The sequence below is a fragment of the Sus scrofa genome, chromosome 9, assembly GCF_054392235.1.
Source record: "Sus scrofa isolate SSC_HxYL_T2T_F1_AM1 chromosome 9, Sscrofa_HxYL_maternal_Yorkshire_Landrace_v2.0, whole genome shotgun sequence".
In the NCBI taxonomy this organism is placed as follows: Eukaryota; Metazoa; Chordata; class Mammalia; order Artiodactyla; family Suidae; genus Sus; species Sus scrofa.
The window spans coordinates 8,694,087-8,711,222 of record NC_139391.1 but is presented as its reverse complement, the minus strand read 5'-3'; the positions used below and the strand labels follow the sequence as shown (position 1 = coordinate 8,711,222).

The 17,136-nt window shown below is 49.4% G+C and overlaps 1 protein-coding gene across 4 annotated transcripts in view; it reads left to right on the top strand.

The window, feature by feature from the left end:
- The window catches only part of P4HA3 (prolyl 4-hydroxylase subunit alpha 3), a 60,169-nt gene that overhangs the window by 33,006 nt on the left and 10,027 nt on the right, over window positions 1-17,136 (top strand). For 2 of the 4 annotated variants that reach the window (XM_084975185.1, XM_021062488.2), the window contains 6 exons: window positions 577-726; window positions 4,801-4,852; window positions 7,625-7,788; window positions 8,179-8,355; window positions 13,389-13,453; window positions 16,415-16,574. In XM_084975185.1, the coding sequence (XP_084831311.1) occupies window positions 577-726; window positions 4,801-4,852; window positions 7,625-7,788; window positions 8,179-8,355; window positions 13,389-13,453; window positions 16,415-16,574 (768 nt within the window). Of the gene's footprint in view, window positions 1-576; window positions 727-4,800; window positions 4,853-7,624; window positions 7,789-8,178; window positions 11,123-12,280; window positions 13,454-15,457; window positions 16,575-17,136 lie in introns of those variants that run through there. The other 2 variants (XR_014814594.1, XR_014814593.1) reach the window with 2 other exon arrangements.

Genomic DNA, 17,136 nt, shown 5'->3' with positions numbered 1-17,136 from the left:
ACTAGTCAGGTTCGTTACTGCTGAGCCATGATGGGAGCTCCCACGTTGCCTTTTTATGCCATTTCTTCCTTCTCTTCGCCTTAGACTATAGCCACAATATATTCCTTGAACACATTCTGGCTTTGCCTTCAGTGTCTGTCATTCTCTCATCTTAAAATGCCCTTCATCACAATCTCTGCTCGTTGAAATTCTTTTCCTTCTTCAGGGAAGGCTTATCCCAAGATGGCACTTCTTCCATGAAGCGTTCTGAGATTCTCGAGCTTCCTCCCCTTTCTACGCCTCCTGTGCAGTATTATAGTTATTTGAGTTCATGTCTCTCATCTCTCCAGATGAGATATTATATATCTTAATACATTGATTTATTTGATTCAGTGAATTTTATATCTAGAGTTGTACAACCATCATCACAACCTGATTTTTGAACATTTCCATCCCGCTTGATACACTTAATTTAGATGCATTTGAGAGGAAACTTGCATTTTCTTGGGTTCCAAAGACCCTGCACTCTTTGCGTTTGTCATTTCCCTTCTCTACCTGTGGACCTAGGCTTGAGCGGTGGTACGTATGTCCCTGCAGGTGGCCTATGACATGGGGGATTACTACCACGCCATTCCGTGGCTGGAGGAGGCGGTCAGTCTCTTCCGAGGCTCTTATGGAGAATGGAAGACAGAGGACGAGGCAAGTCTGGAGGATGCCTTGGATCACCTGGCCTTTGCCTATTTCCAGGTAGGGGAGTAGGTGAGGCTCTGTGCTTTCATCACAACAAGTGTGATGCTTTATATCTGCTTTACAATTTTCTGAGCATTTTCATCTTCCCAGTAGGAACTTATGTGAGTCAAGCAGGGCAGTGGTTTGATTATTTCCATATTTTTCATGTGAGTAAACTGAACCTCCAAAGAATTCCTAACTTACCGCAAAGGTCACAGAGCTGGGCTTGGAGCCCAAGTCTGTCTGGCTCTTAGGCTCTGCTCTTTCTGATGCATTTGCCTACTTTGAAAACCGTCATGGCCCTCGTAGGAGGTGGTCTCTCCCCTACAACAGCAGCAGCTGCACTGACAGATGTTTAATAGGTTCATAGTCAGTGACAATCACTGGTTTACACTTTTAACAATTCCTTTTCTTTTTTTTTTTTGCTTTTTAGGGCCATACCTGCAGCATATGGAAGTTCCCAGGCTAGGGGTGGAATCTGAGCTACAGCTGCCGGGCACAGCGATAGCCACAGCCACAGTCACAGGGACGAGGGATCCAAGCCACATCTGTGAGCTACACCACAGCTCATGGCAACACCGGATCCTCAACCCACTGAGCGAGGCCAAGGATCAAGCTTGCATCCTCATGGATCCTAGTCGGGTTCGTTAACCGCTGAGCCACGAAGGCAACTCCTGCACTCTCAGCAATGCTTAACTGTTGGCGGATGTTATGCCATGATATTGCCGATGTGAAGGAAGAAGTTTGTTATCCTCTCCCACCTGCAGCCACGTCCGACCGTGATGTGAGCAGTGCCCGAATTCAGAGCTGGCGTCATTGGTCCAGAGCATCAGCTCAGTGCCTCCTTCAGGTGTTGGGGTTTGGTTTTTTTTGTTTTTTTTGGCTTCGTTGACCTATGACATGTGATGCCCCTTAGGGAAGCTCATTTCCCTACGTATGGGAGCTGCCATCCTTTGTGTAGTCAACCTTGTTTCCTACCAGAGTTGTACATTCTTCAAGAATAGACTGAGGGGGGGGGAAAAAAAGAATAGGCTGGAAAAATCGCTACAAAGCCAGTTCCCTAGAGTTTCCAAAACTAATAAACTCTTTCTGCTCCATACATTCCTTTTTCTTTCCCCCTTCCTCTGAGAAAAGCGGGGGGATGATGTGGGTGGTTCAAACCCATGTGCTGCTGCCAAAACAGATTTATTCCCAGGGCAGCAGAGGGTCCTGTTTCTCTCATGGAAGTTCCTGGTGAGTGGCTCTTTGTTGTAAAATTTCCAGGGCGCCCTTCCTAATCCTCCTGCTTCCTTGCTGCATATTAAAGCTGAAATAGAATCCCTGTGAGGCAGCAAAGGGTGAGAAGAATTGGATTTTCCAAGAAGGAGAAAATGGAGAATTGAAGTGGAGACTTAGAAGATTAAACTAAAGCAGCTCGCCCTGAAAGACAGAGTTTGAAGTACAGTACCTGATTAATAGCTTTGTTTTTTCCCCGGGGTGACTTATGATGACTTAGACTTCTCCTCCTGGAGACACTCCCTTTCCACAGTCGTGCCTTGTCTGGTAAATTTTATGCGTCTCACTAGGCTCAGATCAAATGTCACCCATTTTATGAAGTCTTCCTATTTCTCTAAAGGCTCCTCAGACACTCCTTTGTGCTCTTACAGTGCTTTTTTTTTTTTTTAAATGCCACAGTAATATAAGATACTGGCTGTTTTTGTTTTATCTTTTTAGGGCCACACCCGCAGCATATGGAGGTTCCCAGGTGAGGGGTCAAATCAGAGCTGTAGCTGCTGGCCTACACCTCAGCCAAACCACAGCCATGGCAATGCCAGATCCTTAACCCACTGAGAGAGGCCAGGGATCTTTGTTCTCGATATAGGATAAGTTTGTATTCTGATAAAGCCCTTGGGTTTTAAAAATGTGTAAATTGGAGTTCCTGTTGTGGCTCAGTGGGTTAAGAACCCCTCTAGTATCTGTGAGGATGTGGTTTCAATCCCTGCCCTCGATTAAAGGAGCTGGCATTGCCATGAGCTGTGGTGTAGGTCATGGATACAGCTTGGATTCTGCGTTGCTGTGACTGTGGTGTAGGCCGGCAACTGTAGCTCCAATTCCACCCCTGGCCTGGGAACCTCCATGTGCCACAGGTGCAGCTCTAAAAAAGACCAAAAATAAAAAATAAAGAAGGGCAGGAAGGAAGGAAGAGGGGAAGAAAGGGAGGAAGGGAAAACACATGTAAAATTGTATTTTAGTTCTCTTCATCTCAAAAGGGTTTGAAAATCTATAGTCCTGAGTTACTATCTGATATTATAAGATATTAATAGATCACTTAACTCTCCCCCTGGTAAGCAGAGAACAGAATAATTCATGATATTAAATAATTAGAAATGGTCTGTGTGCCCAACACTAGCACGGTGGTTAGATGGTCTGTGATAGAGCTTCTAGATGGAATACAATACAGCCGTTAAAAATGCTCTCTCTTGTACACTCACGTTCATGGCAGCACTATTCCCAACAGCCAGTAGGTGGGGAGCAGCCCATCAACAGATGAACAGATAAGCAAATGTGGTGAATACTTACATCCAATGGAATACTGTTCAGTCTTTAACAAGAAGGAGATCCTAACACCTGCTACAGCACAGATGAACCTTGAGGACATTACGCAAATAAACCAGTGACAAAAAGACCAATACAGTGTGATTCCATTTCTCTGAGGTGTCTAGAATAGTCAGATTTATAGAGACTGAAAGCAGAATGGGGCTTGCCAGGGGCTGAGGGCGGGGGGACAGTGAGAGTTGTTTCATGAGTAGAGAGTTTCAGTTTTGCAAAAAAAGGTGAAAAACCTGGAGATTGGTTGCCCCACAATGTGAATATATTTACTACTATGGAGCTGTACACTTAGAAATGGTTAAGATGGTGAATTTATGTGCTTTTTACCACAGTGACAAATAATAATTTTAAAATGCTGTCTCTGAAGACCGTGTGAAAACACGAAAAGTGCTCCCAATTACACTGCAGGGGGAGCACTCCGGATGAGAAAGCGCGTAAGAGCTGTGACTGCAACTGTGGGAACCCCGCGTTCCCCAGGGTGCTTGAAGCGCCTGCGTTTCAGTGGTGCGTTCTCTGCCCCGCATTTCTCATAGGTCTTAAAGTAAGTTTATTACTGCTTTTATCATTAACATGAGTTTTTAACACGCAAAAGTAAAATGATGAGAAGGCAGTGCAGTTGCAGCAGCTCATCATTATTCCACAGCACCCAGAGCAGGACCACAGCCCACCCACTCCCTGGCTTCTGCTCCTCAGGTTTGTCTGGAAAGCCCCTCTTTACTTTGACCTCCTGTAGCCCAAGGCTGATGGCCATGCAGCCGTTACTATGCAGTGGGAAGGGTCCAGGTTTAGTTCTTCCTTTGCCTTCCTCTCACTAACTTCATGGACTCTCAGAAGTACTAAGCCTTGGAGTTCCCGTCATGGTTCAGTGGTTAACGAATCCAACTAGGAACCATGAGGTTGTGGGTTCGATCCCTGGCCTTGCTCAGTGGGTTAAGGATCTGGTGTTGCCCTGAGCTGTGGTGTAGGTTGCAGATGCAGCTTGGATCCCATGTTGCTGTGGTTCTGGTGTAGGCTGGTGGCTACAGCTCTGATTCGACACCTAGCCTGGCAACCTCCATATGCCATGGGAGCGGCCTGAGAAATGGCAAAGAAGACAAAAAAAAAGAAGTACTAAGCCTAGAGAACAATTTATATTTTTAGTGGGGTTTTTATGGTGCATATTCAGTTAATAATAATATATAACAAAATAACCACACCGTGCAACTTCGTGGTTTGGCATGCTTTGAAAGGTTTGAGTTCATTTTAAGGAACTTTATTTTCATTTATGTTTCTCCCTTCCCTGGTAAGGGTGGTAATAAGTCATTTGTAATCTGAGGAGACCTGATTTGCATCAGGGCTGCAAATCCTGAATTAGGACAGAGAACCTCTAACAGTCTAGTCTGTCGCTCATTTCAATGAGTCGTGCTGTCTGATCTTGGTAAGACAATTTTATAGCTTAAAGAGGTCCATGGAATGGTGGCTCAGTGCGGATAACTCTCTTTCCCTTTCCTTTCTCTTTTATAGGCGGGGAATGTTTCGTGTGCCCTCAGCCTCTCCCGAGAGTTTCTTCTCTACAGTACGTAATGTTGTAAGATGACCACAGGTCTGATTTACCAGGAATTCCCTCCTGCTCCCGGCCTTTAAAATCCCTGCAAATGAAATGGTTCCTTTGTTTGTGTTTGTGTTTTGTTTTTTTGCTTTTCAGGGCCGCACCCGGGCTAGGGGTCGGACTGGAGCTGCAGCTGCCAGCCTACACCACAGCCACAGCAATATGGGATTCAAGCCAAGCCACGTCTGCAACCTACACCACGGCTCATGGCAACAGTGGATCCTTAATCCACTGAGCGAGGCCAGGGATCGAACCCACATTCTCGTGGATGCTAGTCAGATTCCTTTCCATTGCACCACAGCAGGAACTCCCCAGCTGTCTGTTTTAATTTTTCCAATTTTATAATCCAAGACACATTTCTGATTTGGATTCAATCTTACCTACAGATCAGAGTGCATCGGGGGAATTTCTAAGTCAGTTGGAAAATGCTAAGAAAAGGATATCAGTCTGTCCCTTTCCTCCTCACTCCCATCCAGGCACACAGATTAGTGTTGCTTCAGTGGGGAGGAGTCCTCAGCGAGAAGCCAGTAAACAGGTTTCTTCAGGGACATTTGAAGGCCCAGGTTTGGGGAGCCGACCTGGGAAGGAGTGCATCAGTGAGAGCTATGGGTCCACGGAGAGGGTTACACACTGGCTGCTCGCAGAAAGACAGCGATTCTTCTCTTTAAGCCAGACTTTGCTCTGCAGACGTCCTGCCCAGCTGGTCGCAGGGTTCAGCTTCAGCCCTCTTCAGGCAGTGCCTCACCAGGGTTACACTGGGAGGGCGATTTGCTCGCTTCGCTCTGCTTGGACATTTTTGCCTAAAATTGTGGTGGTAGATGGTTCCCCAGGTTTTTCTTTTAGTGATAGTTAGATACTAAAGGAAGATACATAATCGATGTTGTGTTGCAACAGTTATTAAGTGTTTCATGTAGGACTTTACAATTGTATTTATCACCTTTTTTTTTTTTTTTTTTTTTTGTCTTTTGTCTTTTTGTTGTTGTTGTTGTTGCTATTTCTTGGGCCGCTCCCACAGCATATGGAGGTTCCCAGGCTAGGGGTTGAATCGGAGCTGTAGCCACCGGCCTACGCCAGAGCCACAGCAACTCGGGATCCGAGCCGCGTCTGCAACCTACACCACAGCTCACGGCAACGCCGGATCGTTAACCCACTGAGCAAGGGCAGGGACCGAACCCGCAACCTCATGGTTCCTAGTCGGATTCGTTAACCACTGCGCCACGACGGGAACTCCTGTATTTATCACTTTTTAATGAATCTTTTTAGTAATGCTACTCCTTTCCGATAATTTGGCAAACAGTGGGATAAGGAAGTAGGTGTATGGTCTGAAAAGATGGGGACAGTTAGTGGTCCAGACAAATTGACACCCCAGCCCCCCTTATTTCTTTGTGCTCGATCTGTTAAAATTTCCACCTCTCCCAGAGAACCCAAATTGTGCCCTATTATAGGTGAATAAGTAAGTCACAGCCAATGGAGATTCCTGGTTCCATTAATGGCTCTGCAGTATTTTCATTGGTGTTTGGGGCTCATCATTTCCATTCCCCCAAACTTCATTTCTCCTCTAGTTAAAAGAGGATGGCCAGTTCTTTCTCGTCCTTTGCCAGAACGGTGGACGTGGTGGGGAAGGGGGGAGAAGCACGTGGAGACCCTCAGAGAAAGGCACTTTGGGAGCCTTTCAACAATTCAGCACCTCCTTTGGAGATGCACTGACAGGCATCTGCAGGGGCCAGCAGGCCATGGTTAGCTGCCAACCCACAGGGCATCTGCAGCCAAAGTGGGCACAGACAAGGCTGAAAGCTCTGGTGGAACCCAGGCTAGAACCCATACTAAGTCTTTTCCCATACTGCTCTGCTGGGTCTAGACCAGTTAGGGATTTTGAAGGGTCTAGGAGAGTTGGGAATAAATTAGCTTTCAATTCTCCAGGAAGGGATAGATGGAGTCTCTCTGGACCTCTCTTTCATACACTTCTTTCTTGTGTTTTATTGTAAGCAGTTAGTTAATGTGTCTGTTCTCCATTACACTCTGAACTCTGGGAGGTTAGCTTCTAGCACGGTGCCTGGTACCCCATAGATGTTCCCTGGAAATTTATGGAACGGATGGGTGAATGAATGAATAAATGAGCGAATGACTGAAGCTTCCTCCCTGCACCTGAAACTGACCATCACACTATCCTGCAGCTGCTTCCTCGTGATCCCTTGGTCTACGAGCATCAAGTACCACTTCTCTTCCCCAATTCCTTCGTGTTTTCAGATCTACCAGGCCCTACTCAATCTTTAAAAAAAAAAATTTTTTTTTTTGGTCTTTTTTAGGGCTGCACCCATGGCATATGGAGGTTCCCTGGCTAGGGGTCCAATCACAGCTGTAGGCATCCCATGTTGCTGTGGTTACAGGGCCACAGCACTGTGGGATCTGAGCCACGTCTGTGACGTATCTCACAGCTCACAGCAACGAGGGATCCTTAACCCACTGAACAAGGCCCGAAATAGAACCCGCATCCTCATGGACACTAGTTGGGTTTGTTAACTGCTGAGCCGTGACGGGAACTCCTCAATCTATTTTAATATCAGGTGCTCTTCTGGGAATGAGGGCCTTATAGCCTCCTGTGCATGGACCCAGGGAGTTAATTGTTCAGGTGTCCAGTTGCTGGTCCTGGGTGACAGTGAGGCTGTAGGAAAGTTTGGCAGCACTTCCCGGGGCCACTGTTCATTAATGCGTATTGTTCCCTGCTCTGACTTCTTCCAGGCCCAGATAATAAGAGGATGGCCAGGAATGTCCTGAAATATGAAAAGCTCTTGGCAGAGAGTGCCAGCCAGGCTGTGGCTGAGACTGTCATCCAAAGGCCCAACATACCCCACCTGCAGACCAGGGACACCTACGAGGGGTTATGTCAGACCCTGGGTTCCCAGGTAGGATTTCTCAGAGAAAGAACAAGGAGGCATGGGCGTGGTTAGAGGGAGAAAAGGTAGAATTGGGCCAATGTGAGGGGAAAGGCAGATGCATTAAAAAACATAAGTAAAGCTCATTTGGACAGCATCAGCCATTGAATTCTGAATCCCCCAATCCAGGTTTTTAATGCTGTAGTCCCCTAAATTGATTTATGCTTCAAGACCCTTCTTCTTTTCTTTTTTTCTTTTTTTTTTTTTTTGCCACACCTGACACATGCTGAAGTTCCAGAGCCAGGGATCGAACACAAGCCATAGCAGCCACCTGCACCACAGCAGTGACCGTGCGGAATCCTGAACCACTAGACCACCAGGGAACTCCTTCTTTCAGCTGATTCTCGTCTTCCCTTCCAGCCCACTCACTACCAGATCCCCAGCCTCTACTGTTCCTACGAGACCAGTTCCAGTCCCTACCTGCTGCTCCAGCCCATCCGGAAGGAGGTCATCCACCTGGAGCCCTACGTTGTCCTCTACCACGACTTCGTCACCGACGCCGAGGCTCAGAAAATTAGAGGGCTTGCAGAACCGTGGGTGAGTGTCCCCAAGGCCAGCCAAGAACTTCCTTTTGTTTCTTTACCTGCCTGGCCTTCAGAAGTGTGAGGACAGGCAACCTGAACAACTAGATACATCATCGTTCAGGAGTTCAGAATACTAACCATTACCATCAACTAAGCAATGCTGAAAAAATCGCAGCAGTGGTTGCCTCGGAAGGGAGAGAATTGGGCTGAGACAAGGTCCCAGGGGAATTCCTGGGGGTGTTGAAAATGTGTTCTCAATATCATCCTAGGAATATAGAGTACATGGCTGTGTGCGTTTGTCACAACTCAGCAAATGGGGAGTTCCCCAACTAGCATCCATGAGGGTGGAGGTTTGACCCCTGGCCTTGCTCAGTGGGTCAAGGATCCAGCATTGCCGTGAGCTGTGGTGTAGGTCGCAGATATGGCTCAGATCCCGTGTTGCTGTGGCTGTGATGTAGGCCAGCAGCCGCAGCTCCGATTGGACCCCTAGCCTGGGAACTTCCATATGCCGCAGGTGCGACCCTAAAAAGCAAAAGCAAAAAAAAAAAAAAAAAAGTCAACTCAGCAGATGGAATTCTTGAGATCCAGGCGTATCATTGAATGTAAATTTTACCTGAAAAAATTTTAAAAACCGCCCCCTATAGTCATTCCACCTGAGTGGTAGAAGAAAAGGGGGTGATGTGACTGGTGCGAGGAGCGATATGCCAGTGCAGAATTACCCAGTGGAAAGACTGTCTCTCTCAGCTTCATTGTTAAAGAGCAGCCAGAGGCCCAGCGAGGGGAAGGGACTCGGGTAGCGTCACACACGTGCTAGGGCCGGGACTTCGAGGGGCTCTGCGGGCTGCTCTGACCGTCGGCCTTCGCGGATTAGCTCACACAGGCTGCGCTCTGTTTGGGGACCAGAGGTCGTCCTGGTCCCCGCACCGCGGAGCCCCGCCCCGACGCCGGGACCCCGCCGATGAGCAGCCCCTGCTGGGAACATCGCCGCCCGAGTCCCTGGGAGGGAAAAAGGCAGAGACGGCAGACTCTGAGCTGACTCTTCAAGCTCCCGCTTGGACGAGCCCGGTGTGACTTCCACCCCCGTTTCCAGCCTGGTGAAAGCCAAGGGTGCGCCCCCACCGCGGTCGGTCCGCGGGGCCAGGGTGTCTCCCACAGGGAGGGCCCTGCCAGGGAGGCGCCAAGCTCGACGCCGACGGGGACGAGCTCAGTCCCCCCGGGAGTGTGGCAGATGTTTAGAAAAGGCCCCGGTCGACCTCACCCTCGTAAGCGTGTGGCCTCTTCACAAAGGGCGCCTTTGGCGGCTGCAGACCCGCTGTGCCCAAGCAGACGCCCTGCCCTTCATGGCTCCCCCGCAGCCGGGCCTCACTCATCACACCGCAGGGTGTGTGCCAGGCGCTTCGCTGGGTGCCGGGCTGTTCCAGGAGCTTAGGTGTTCCTCCCTCCCCTTAAGCAGCTTCCTGTGCTGTCCTGGGGGGCGGGGTGGGGGGGGATTGTGCGACAGCAGCACAAAAAGGGGCACTTCCTCTGAAAGAGAGGCAGTTGGATGAAGAGCAGATGGGGGCGAGGGGAAGAAGGGAAACTGAGGGCTTCCCTGTGGATTCCGCAGAGGGCGAGGGGCACAGGGTGCTCCAGGAAGGCAGACACTCTGTGCCCGGGCCTGCTGGGCAGCGGGTTCAGGAGGCCGAAGTGTGCAAGGGAGCGGGTGGAAGGGGGTGGGGGATGCGGCTGCAAGGACCTGCCATGCTGGGGAGTTGGGCTTTGCTCCAAGGGACAGTTTGACACCGGCAGAGGGCCCTGAGCCGGCTGCAGATCTTGAGGAAGACTGGACAGCAGGCGTGGATTGGAGGGAGAAGAACAATAAGCATTTTAACTAAAAGCCCTTCAGAGAAATCTGGCATCTTTGTACAGGAGGTTTTTGAAGCGATTGAACGTCCACTGGTGCACTGAAATGATGTATTTCCAGTAGCGTTGGCTTCTCAGTGAGCCCAGGCAGCCTTTGCCCGCAGCTCCTTTTTCCTCAGAACAGCTCTGTTGCTGTGGCAACAGGACAGGCCGGCCCCCCTCGGAGATGCTCACTTAATCCCTGGGGGCCAGGTCATCCCCTTGGCACACACAGACCCTGCCACACTCCCTTGCCCAGGAACGGCTCTCTGGGGTTGTGGCTCCGCGTCTGGGCTTTGGCTCGCCCTGGAATGAGCCTGGGGGTGTGTGGGGCCTGAGCCGCCTTGTGGCTTGTGTTGAATTTCTCTGCTCCTGTTCCCTGTCCGCTTCTGAGAATGCTCTGCCATCATCTTCCTCCCCCATGTGCATCCCAGCCTTCCTTGAAGACGCGGTTGAAACCTCAGACCTCCCCAGCCCCCTCGCCTTGGCTACTCTGGCCACTCTCAGAGGATCTTTCAGGAGGAACATTTTTTTCAGAGCCCTTTTTGGGGCCACATGCAATAACCTCTCTCTCCTCTAAACTCAAAGCTTTCGTCTCCAATTATTTGGCACTTCCATTTATCCTGCCGCTTATTATTGTCTGGCGTCACTAGCAGTTTCATGGCTTAGCATCCTATCCCGAGAGCTAGGCTGTAAACTAGCAGGGATCAAATGTTGCCCTTGAAAGGCCTGACCCCACATCACGCCCTTTGCAGCCAGAGTGATCTGCACAGGGTCGCAACTGAGTCAAGCCCTTGCTTATACTCTTTAATGGGTCACTTTTGCTCTCAGCTCCTTGGCCTGGTTGACACCCCACCCCCACCCCCACCACATGTCTCCCTTCCACAGACACCCCAGCCGCACTCAACAACTTGCAGCTCCATGAACAGATCGGCTCTCAGTGGCCTCCCCACACACTCTTCTTTCGGCCTAAAACTCTCTTCCCTTGGCCTCTTCTCACCTGAGTGACTCCAGTTGTCTTTGGGGCATCCTGGACCTTCCTGTCCGTCCTAAGAATGGGCTAGATGCTCCTTCTCTGTATCCATAGCTCCCTGTACTTGGGTCTGGCTTCCTCCATTGTATTTATAATGCCTGGCATAGGCATAGCCCAGTGAACAACCAGTATTTGTCCCCCCAGATGAATGACTTGGAGGTGCCCAGTAAGTAATTGTTAAAGGGGGAGCTCCCGTCGTGGCTCAGCGGAAACGAATCTGACTAGCATCCATGAGGACGCAGGTTTGATCCCTGGCCTCACTCCTTGGGTTAAGGATCTGGCATTGCCATTGAGCTACCGTGTAGATTGCAGATGTGGCTCAGATCTGGCGTGGCTATGGCTGTGGTGTAGGCCAGTGGCTACAGCTCCGATTTGACCCCTAGCCCAGGAACCTCCATATGCCGCGGGTGTGCCCCCCCTCCCCAAAAAAGACAAAAAATAATAGTAATTGTTAAAGGAATTTAGTGCAGTGTGGCTCCTTAAAGGAGGGGAGGGCAAGGTGGAGTGGAGATTGCCTAGGATTTGTTTTTAAACCATTGATCTTGTCCTAAAAGAACAGAAAGGACTGTCTCTCCTTGACGCTCCCCTCCTCGAAGGCCCCGGAGAGGCCGCTGGGAACAACTGGCAGAGGACAGGGGAGGCAGTGCCAGTCACTCGCCGGCTGAGAAGGACTCCTCGAGTGTGTTGTTCACCTGCTGCCATTTATAGCTGGGGAAACGGGTTCCAGAAGGGAACAGGCTTTTCCAAGGTTGGCCACCTGCTTCAGCAGCAGGAACAATAACACTGTAGAAGCCCCCGAGCGGGGGAAAGGTTTCCGTCTCGTGCCCTTCAGAGCCCCGTGTCTACTCGGACTGCGTGTGAAGCGCCAGGGCTGGGTCTTTGTGTTTGTTCACTTCTGGGTTCATTTCACCCCTTTTTTTTGGGTCTTTTTGTCTTTTTAGGGCTGCACCTGCAGCATATATGGAGGTTCCCAGACTAGGGGTCCAATCAGAGCTGTAGCCACCAGCCTACACCACAACCATAGCTACGCGGGATCCGAGCCACATCTGTGACCTACACCACATCTCCTGGCAATGCCAGATCCCCAACCCACTGAGTGAGGCCAGGGATCAAACCCGCATCCTCATGGATGCTAGCCGAGTCGGCCAACCGCTGAGCCGCGACGGGATCTCCCGTTTCACCATATTGAGCACCTACTCCCCACCCGGCCTTCTCTGCACTCTGTGGGTACAGCACTGGCAAAGGACCAAGGCCTTGCCCTCGTGGAGCTTACATTCTGATGACAGAGGCAGAGGCAGACAGGCATTCTTATGTAATTAAAATAATGCTTCTCTTTCTGCCCCTGGTATAATACTTTCACTATTAGAAGACACTTTATTTAAAAATAATTAAAAACTTATATCCAGACATTCAGAACAAAATAGAAACATTCAGTTAAATTAGTGACTTCAAACCTGTTTGGTTGGTTTCTCCCTATAACCAAGGCAGCGGCAAGCAAAATAGATTTTGATTCTCTATAAGGAAGGGCTTTTATTGGAATTGTTCAGAAGGTGTAGGCTGCCTCTGAGGATGGAAAGTGTCCTGTTGCTGGGTGTTCATTTAATTTGACAAACACTAAGTCGAAACTTAGCTTACCATCAGCCAGGCCTACCGGACACAGGATATAAAGATGCATGAGCAAGAGCCCTTGTTCTTAGAGAATTCACAGTCTTGCAGATGCAAAAGGGATTCAAAATCACTTGTACTGCAGTTGAACAGACTTTTTTTTTTTTTTGGCCACAGCATGTGAAAGTTCCTGGGCCAGGGATCAAAACCAAGCCACAGCAGCGACAACACTGAGTCCTTAACTACTAGGCCACCAGGGAACTCCTCAACAGACTTTTCTGAATGCTTACTATTTGCAAAGCTAAAGGTAATTTTCAGGTTTCGGGGTGTTTTTTTTTGTGACTTATTTTTGTATATTCAAGATGGATAGCTATCACTAAATTAGTAGCATGTGCGAAATATCCTTTAATTCCTGCGGAGTGGGTGATTGTTAGGTTTATGCTAAGAGAGGGGCCTGTTGGTGGAAATGAGAGCCCTTCCCTTTGCACTGTCACCACTTGGACTTCCTCTTACATCCTTCTCCCCAGCTGCAGAGATCCGTGGTGGCATCGGGCGAGAAGCAGTTACCAGTGGAGTACCGCATCAGCAAAAGGTGAGAGGGGAGGGGCCTTTCCTCGCCAGGGACTCTGGTCACACCTGCTGGCCGCCCTCGGGCAGCAGCCAGGATGCCCCTGGAGAACCTGCTCTCCATCCCTATGTTCTTGTCGAGAGGGAGCAGTTTGTTTTCTTTTATTGTAGCTGATTTACAATGTTCTGTCAATTTCTGCTGTACAGCAAAGTGACCCAGCCTTAGACATACTATTTTCCGTCATGTTCTATCCCAAGCGACTAGATACAGTTCCCTGTGCTACACAGCAGGACCCCATTGCTTATCCACTCCAAACGCAGTGGTGAGCATCTACTAACCCCAGACTCCCAGTCCATCCTCTATCCTCCCACCCCCGGCCCAGGCAACCACAGGTCTGTTCTAAGAAGCAGCAGTTTCCACTCCCCTCCCGCAAGGCCCTTTCGCCGGTTGTTACATGGGTCTGAGGACTTAACTAGGAGGCCGTTGGGGAAAGACTTGAAAAAGCTCCTATGCCCTCGATCAGAAAATAAGCCTGTGGTCATTCTCCTACCCAGGACTCTGCTTTTCCGGAGAAAAAGTCCTGTCTCTGGAATTTGACTTTACAGCATTCCAGCCCCACCTCCTGACTCATATTCAGAGCACGACTTGCCACCCTTCAGGCAAGGCAGCTGGCCAGATCCTCTGGATCTGATGCCCTCTCTAGAGGGGCAGATTCCGTTGTGAGGGCCCAGCTATAGTCCCCCCTGCTCCATCCCTGCTCACCCCCACCGAAGCCTTGGTTTGTGCCGTAAGGACAGGACAGATGATACGGTCAGAGGAGGGTCCCCACGGAGTTGGGGATGATGATGGCATCTCTGGGGAGAGGCCAGACCTCAGGCTGGGTGGATGGTTTTGTTGTCTGGGCAGTGAGGTGAGTGAGGAAAGCTTTGATTCAGAATCATTTGGCTTGACGTATTTAGTCTGGTACATGTGGGGACCTTTATTACATGGGAGTTATTTTCTCAGCTTTGAAAGGTCCAAATAACCTCAGCTTCATTGCTTTTCTAACCTTTCTGACATTGCAGTGTCGCAGAGAAAAGTCAGCCTCCTACTTGGAGGCATGGCTTTTAGGGGAGTGGGTGGTATTCTCTTTACCTTTCAGGAAAGAAGCCGAGGCCTTCACTGCCTCCCTTACCTCCCCGACCCACCACACTGCCCGCCCTTGAATTTTGGTTCTGTCCTCACGGCTTCACTGGCGCTGGTCCCTCAAAGGTCCCTCGTGAACCTCTAGTCACTAAATCATGTTCCTGCCCGCAAACCTTCACTGGCTGTTATCCACGAAGACTAGTTTCCTGACCACAGTGTGCTCGGCTTTCTGCAGCATCCCCTGAGCCTCCGCTTCTAGCCTGATTTCTCATTGCTCTCTCATAAACCACATGCTTTTGCATCAGTACACAGTATGTATTATCACCCCTCCACGCCTGTGTTTAGGCTATTTTTTCAGCCTTTTCCATTATATGCACCCTTCAGTGGCCTACCTGTCCATCTTATTCAGTGCCCCAGAATTAACATCTCCTTCCCCTGGGCTCCCCAGCACTTTATTTTAAAGGCTGGTTCTCAGAGTTCCCTTGTGGCTCAGCAGATTAAGGATCTAGCATTGTCACGGCTATGGCTCTGCTTACAGGCTCAGGTTTGATCCTTGGCCCAGGAACTTCCACATCTGCAGGCACAACCGAAAAAAAAAAAAAAAAAAAGATTTGTACCCAGTTATATTGGTGTATATTTGTGTGTCTTCTCTCATGAGGTCTTTGAACACAGCAGCTTTGCCCTGAGTATCTGTAAACATTGAACACAATAGCTTTGTCCCGAGTATCTTTGTAATTTTATTTTATTTTTAAAAATTTTTTTTCTTTTTTTGCCTTCTTTTGAGCCGCTCCTGCGGCATATGGAGGTTCCCAGGCTAGGGGTCAAATCGGAGCCATAGCCACCGGCCTACGCCAGAGCCACAGCAACGCGGGATCCGAGCCGCGTCTGCGACCTACACCACAGCTCACGGCAACGCCGGATCATTAGCCCACTGAGCAAGGGCAGGGATTGAACCCGCAACCTCATGGTTCCTAGTTGGATTCATTAACCACCACGCCACAACGGGAACTCCATCTTTGTAATTTTAAAAACCCACAGCACAGGTCTCTGAATGTACTGCATATGAAAGAATGAGGAAATTGACCCATCATTTATAGAGCAAAGAGGCAGTCTTCCCTGACATGCCCAGGCGCTTCCCTTCCGAGCCCTCATCTTCCCAGGAGGCTTTCTGGCTCTGCTTGGGGCGCACCTCCTCACTGCCCAAGGACCTATAACCAGATCCCAAATCCTCCACGTTGTCAGAACCTCAACAAGACATTCAGGAAAAGAGACTGAACTTTTGTTCTTTGGCCTTTGACCTATCCTGGTTCACCTTGGAGTAGAGCAGGGGAGCAGAGATTTTTTTCTATGTTTTGCAGGAATCACTAATATTCAGCTTACAAAGCATCTTCATAAGCATCATCTGTCACAGTCTTTCTAAGTCCGTGTGTAGATGTTATTATCATCCCCACTTTATAGATGAACACGCTGGACCTTAGAGAGGTTGGAGGTTAAGTGCCTGACGTAGGGTCACAGAGAGGAGCTGAGACTGGTCTTGCTACTCTGATTCCTAAGCTTTTCCCACGGCACCCAGTGCCTGGCGATGTAAGCCTTCACTCTTCACAGCACCTAGGACAGGGTTTGGCCTTCAGTAGGCCTCAGAGAATGCATGCTGAATGAATGAGCTTGTGAATGCTGAGATAGAGCACAAAATGGACTGGGCCAGTTAAGAGGAGTGAGGAGGTGGTGAGGTATTCATGTCTCTCTTCCTGCCCCCTTCCCGCCCTTCCTCCTGGCAATTGACATTCACTCGTTCAGTCAAGGCTATTTAGTCATTTCTGGCATCGGATTGCTGATGCTCCAATCTGTGGTGTGTTTTAGCGCCTGGCTGAAGGACACTGTTGATCCAATGCTGGTGACCCTCGACCATCGCATTGCCGCCCTCACAGGCCTTGACGTTCAGCCTCCCTATGCAGAGTATCTCCAGGTGGTGAACTATGGAATTGGAGGGCACTATGAACCTCATTTTGACCATGCTACGGTAACTAGGGGGTCAGTGACCGCTCTTCTGGGGTAGGGAACAAGGGTAGTATTTATTTCTCAGAGGCAGAGCTCTTCTGGGGCCCCCAGGGAGTACGAAGTAAAATCTTAGAACAAAGTTTCTTGTTCTAGACAGATCTGAAAGCCTTGGTTTCAAGCTGATTCCTGCTAACTCATCTTCTTATATTACCACCCCCCTCTCCAAAACCTGCTCATGGGGAGAAGAATGTGGCCTGCGATGGAATCTTCTGTCTTGTTTCACTTGGGAACGTCCCAGTGAAGACTGTCCTTCCTGTCATGGTCTGTGCACGAGGGTCAGAAAAAGAATTTTCCAAATTCCAAGCAAGGTGAAGAAAAGACAAATTTATTGAGGCAAGAGACACTGTTAATGCAGCAGGCTGGCTTCTGATAATCAGGGAGAGCATGGTTGTGTCTGTTTTTATAGCCCAGAGACGAGGGAGAGAGAGGAGGGGTCTGACCATACACTTGTTGACCTTCTGATTGGCTGGGGGAAAGATGGGGGTCTTCTGATACCCTTGCTGGTTGGTTAGGGGTGTATAAGG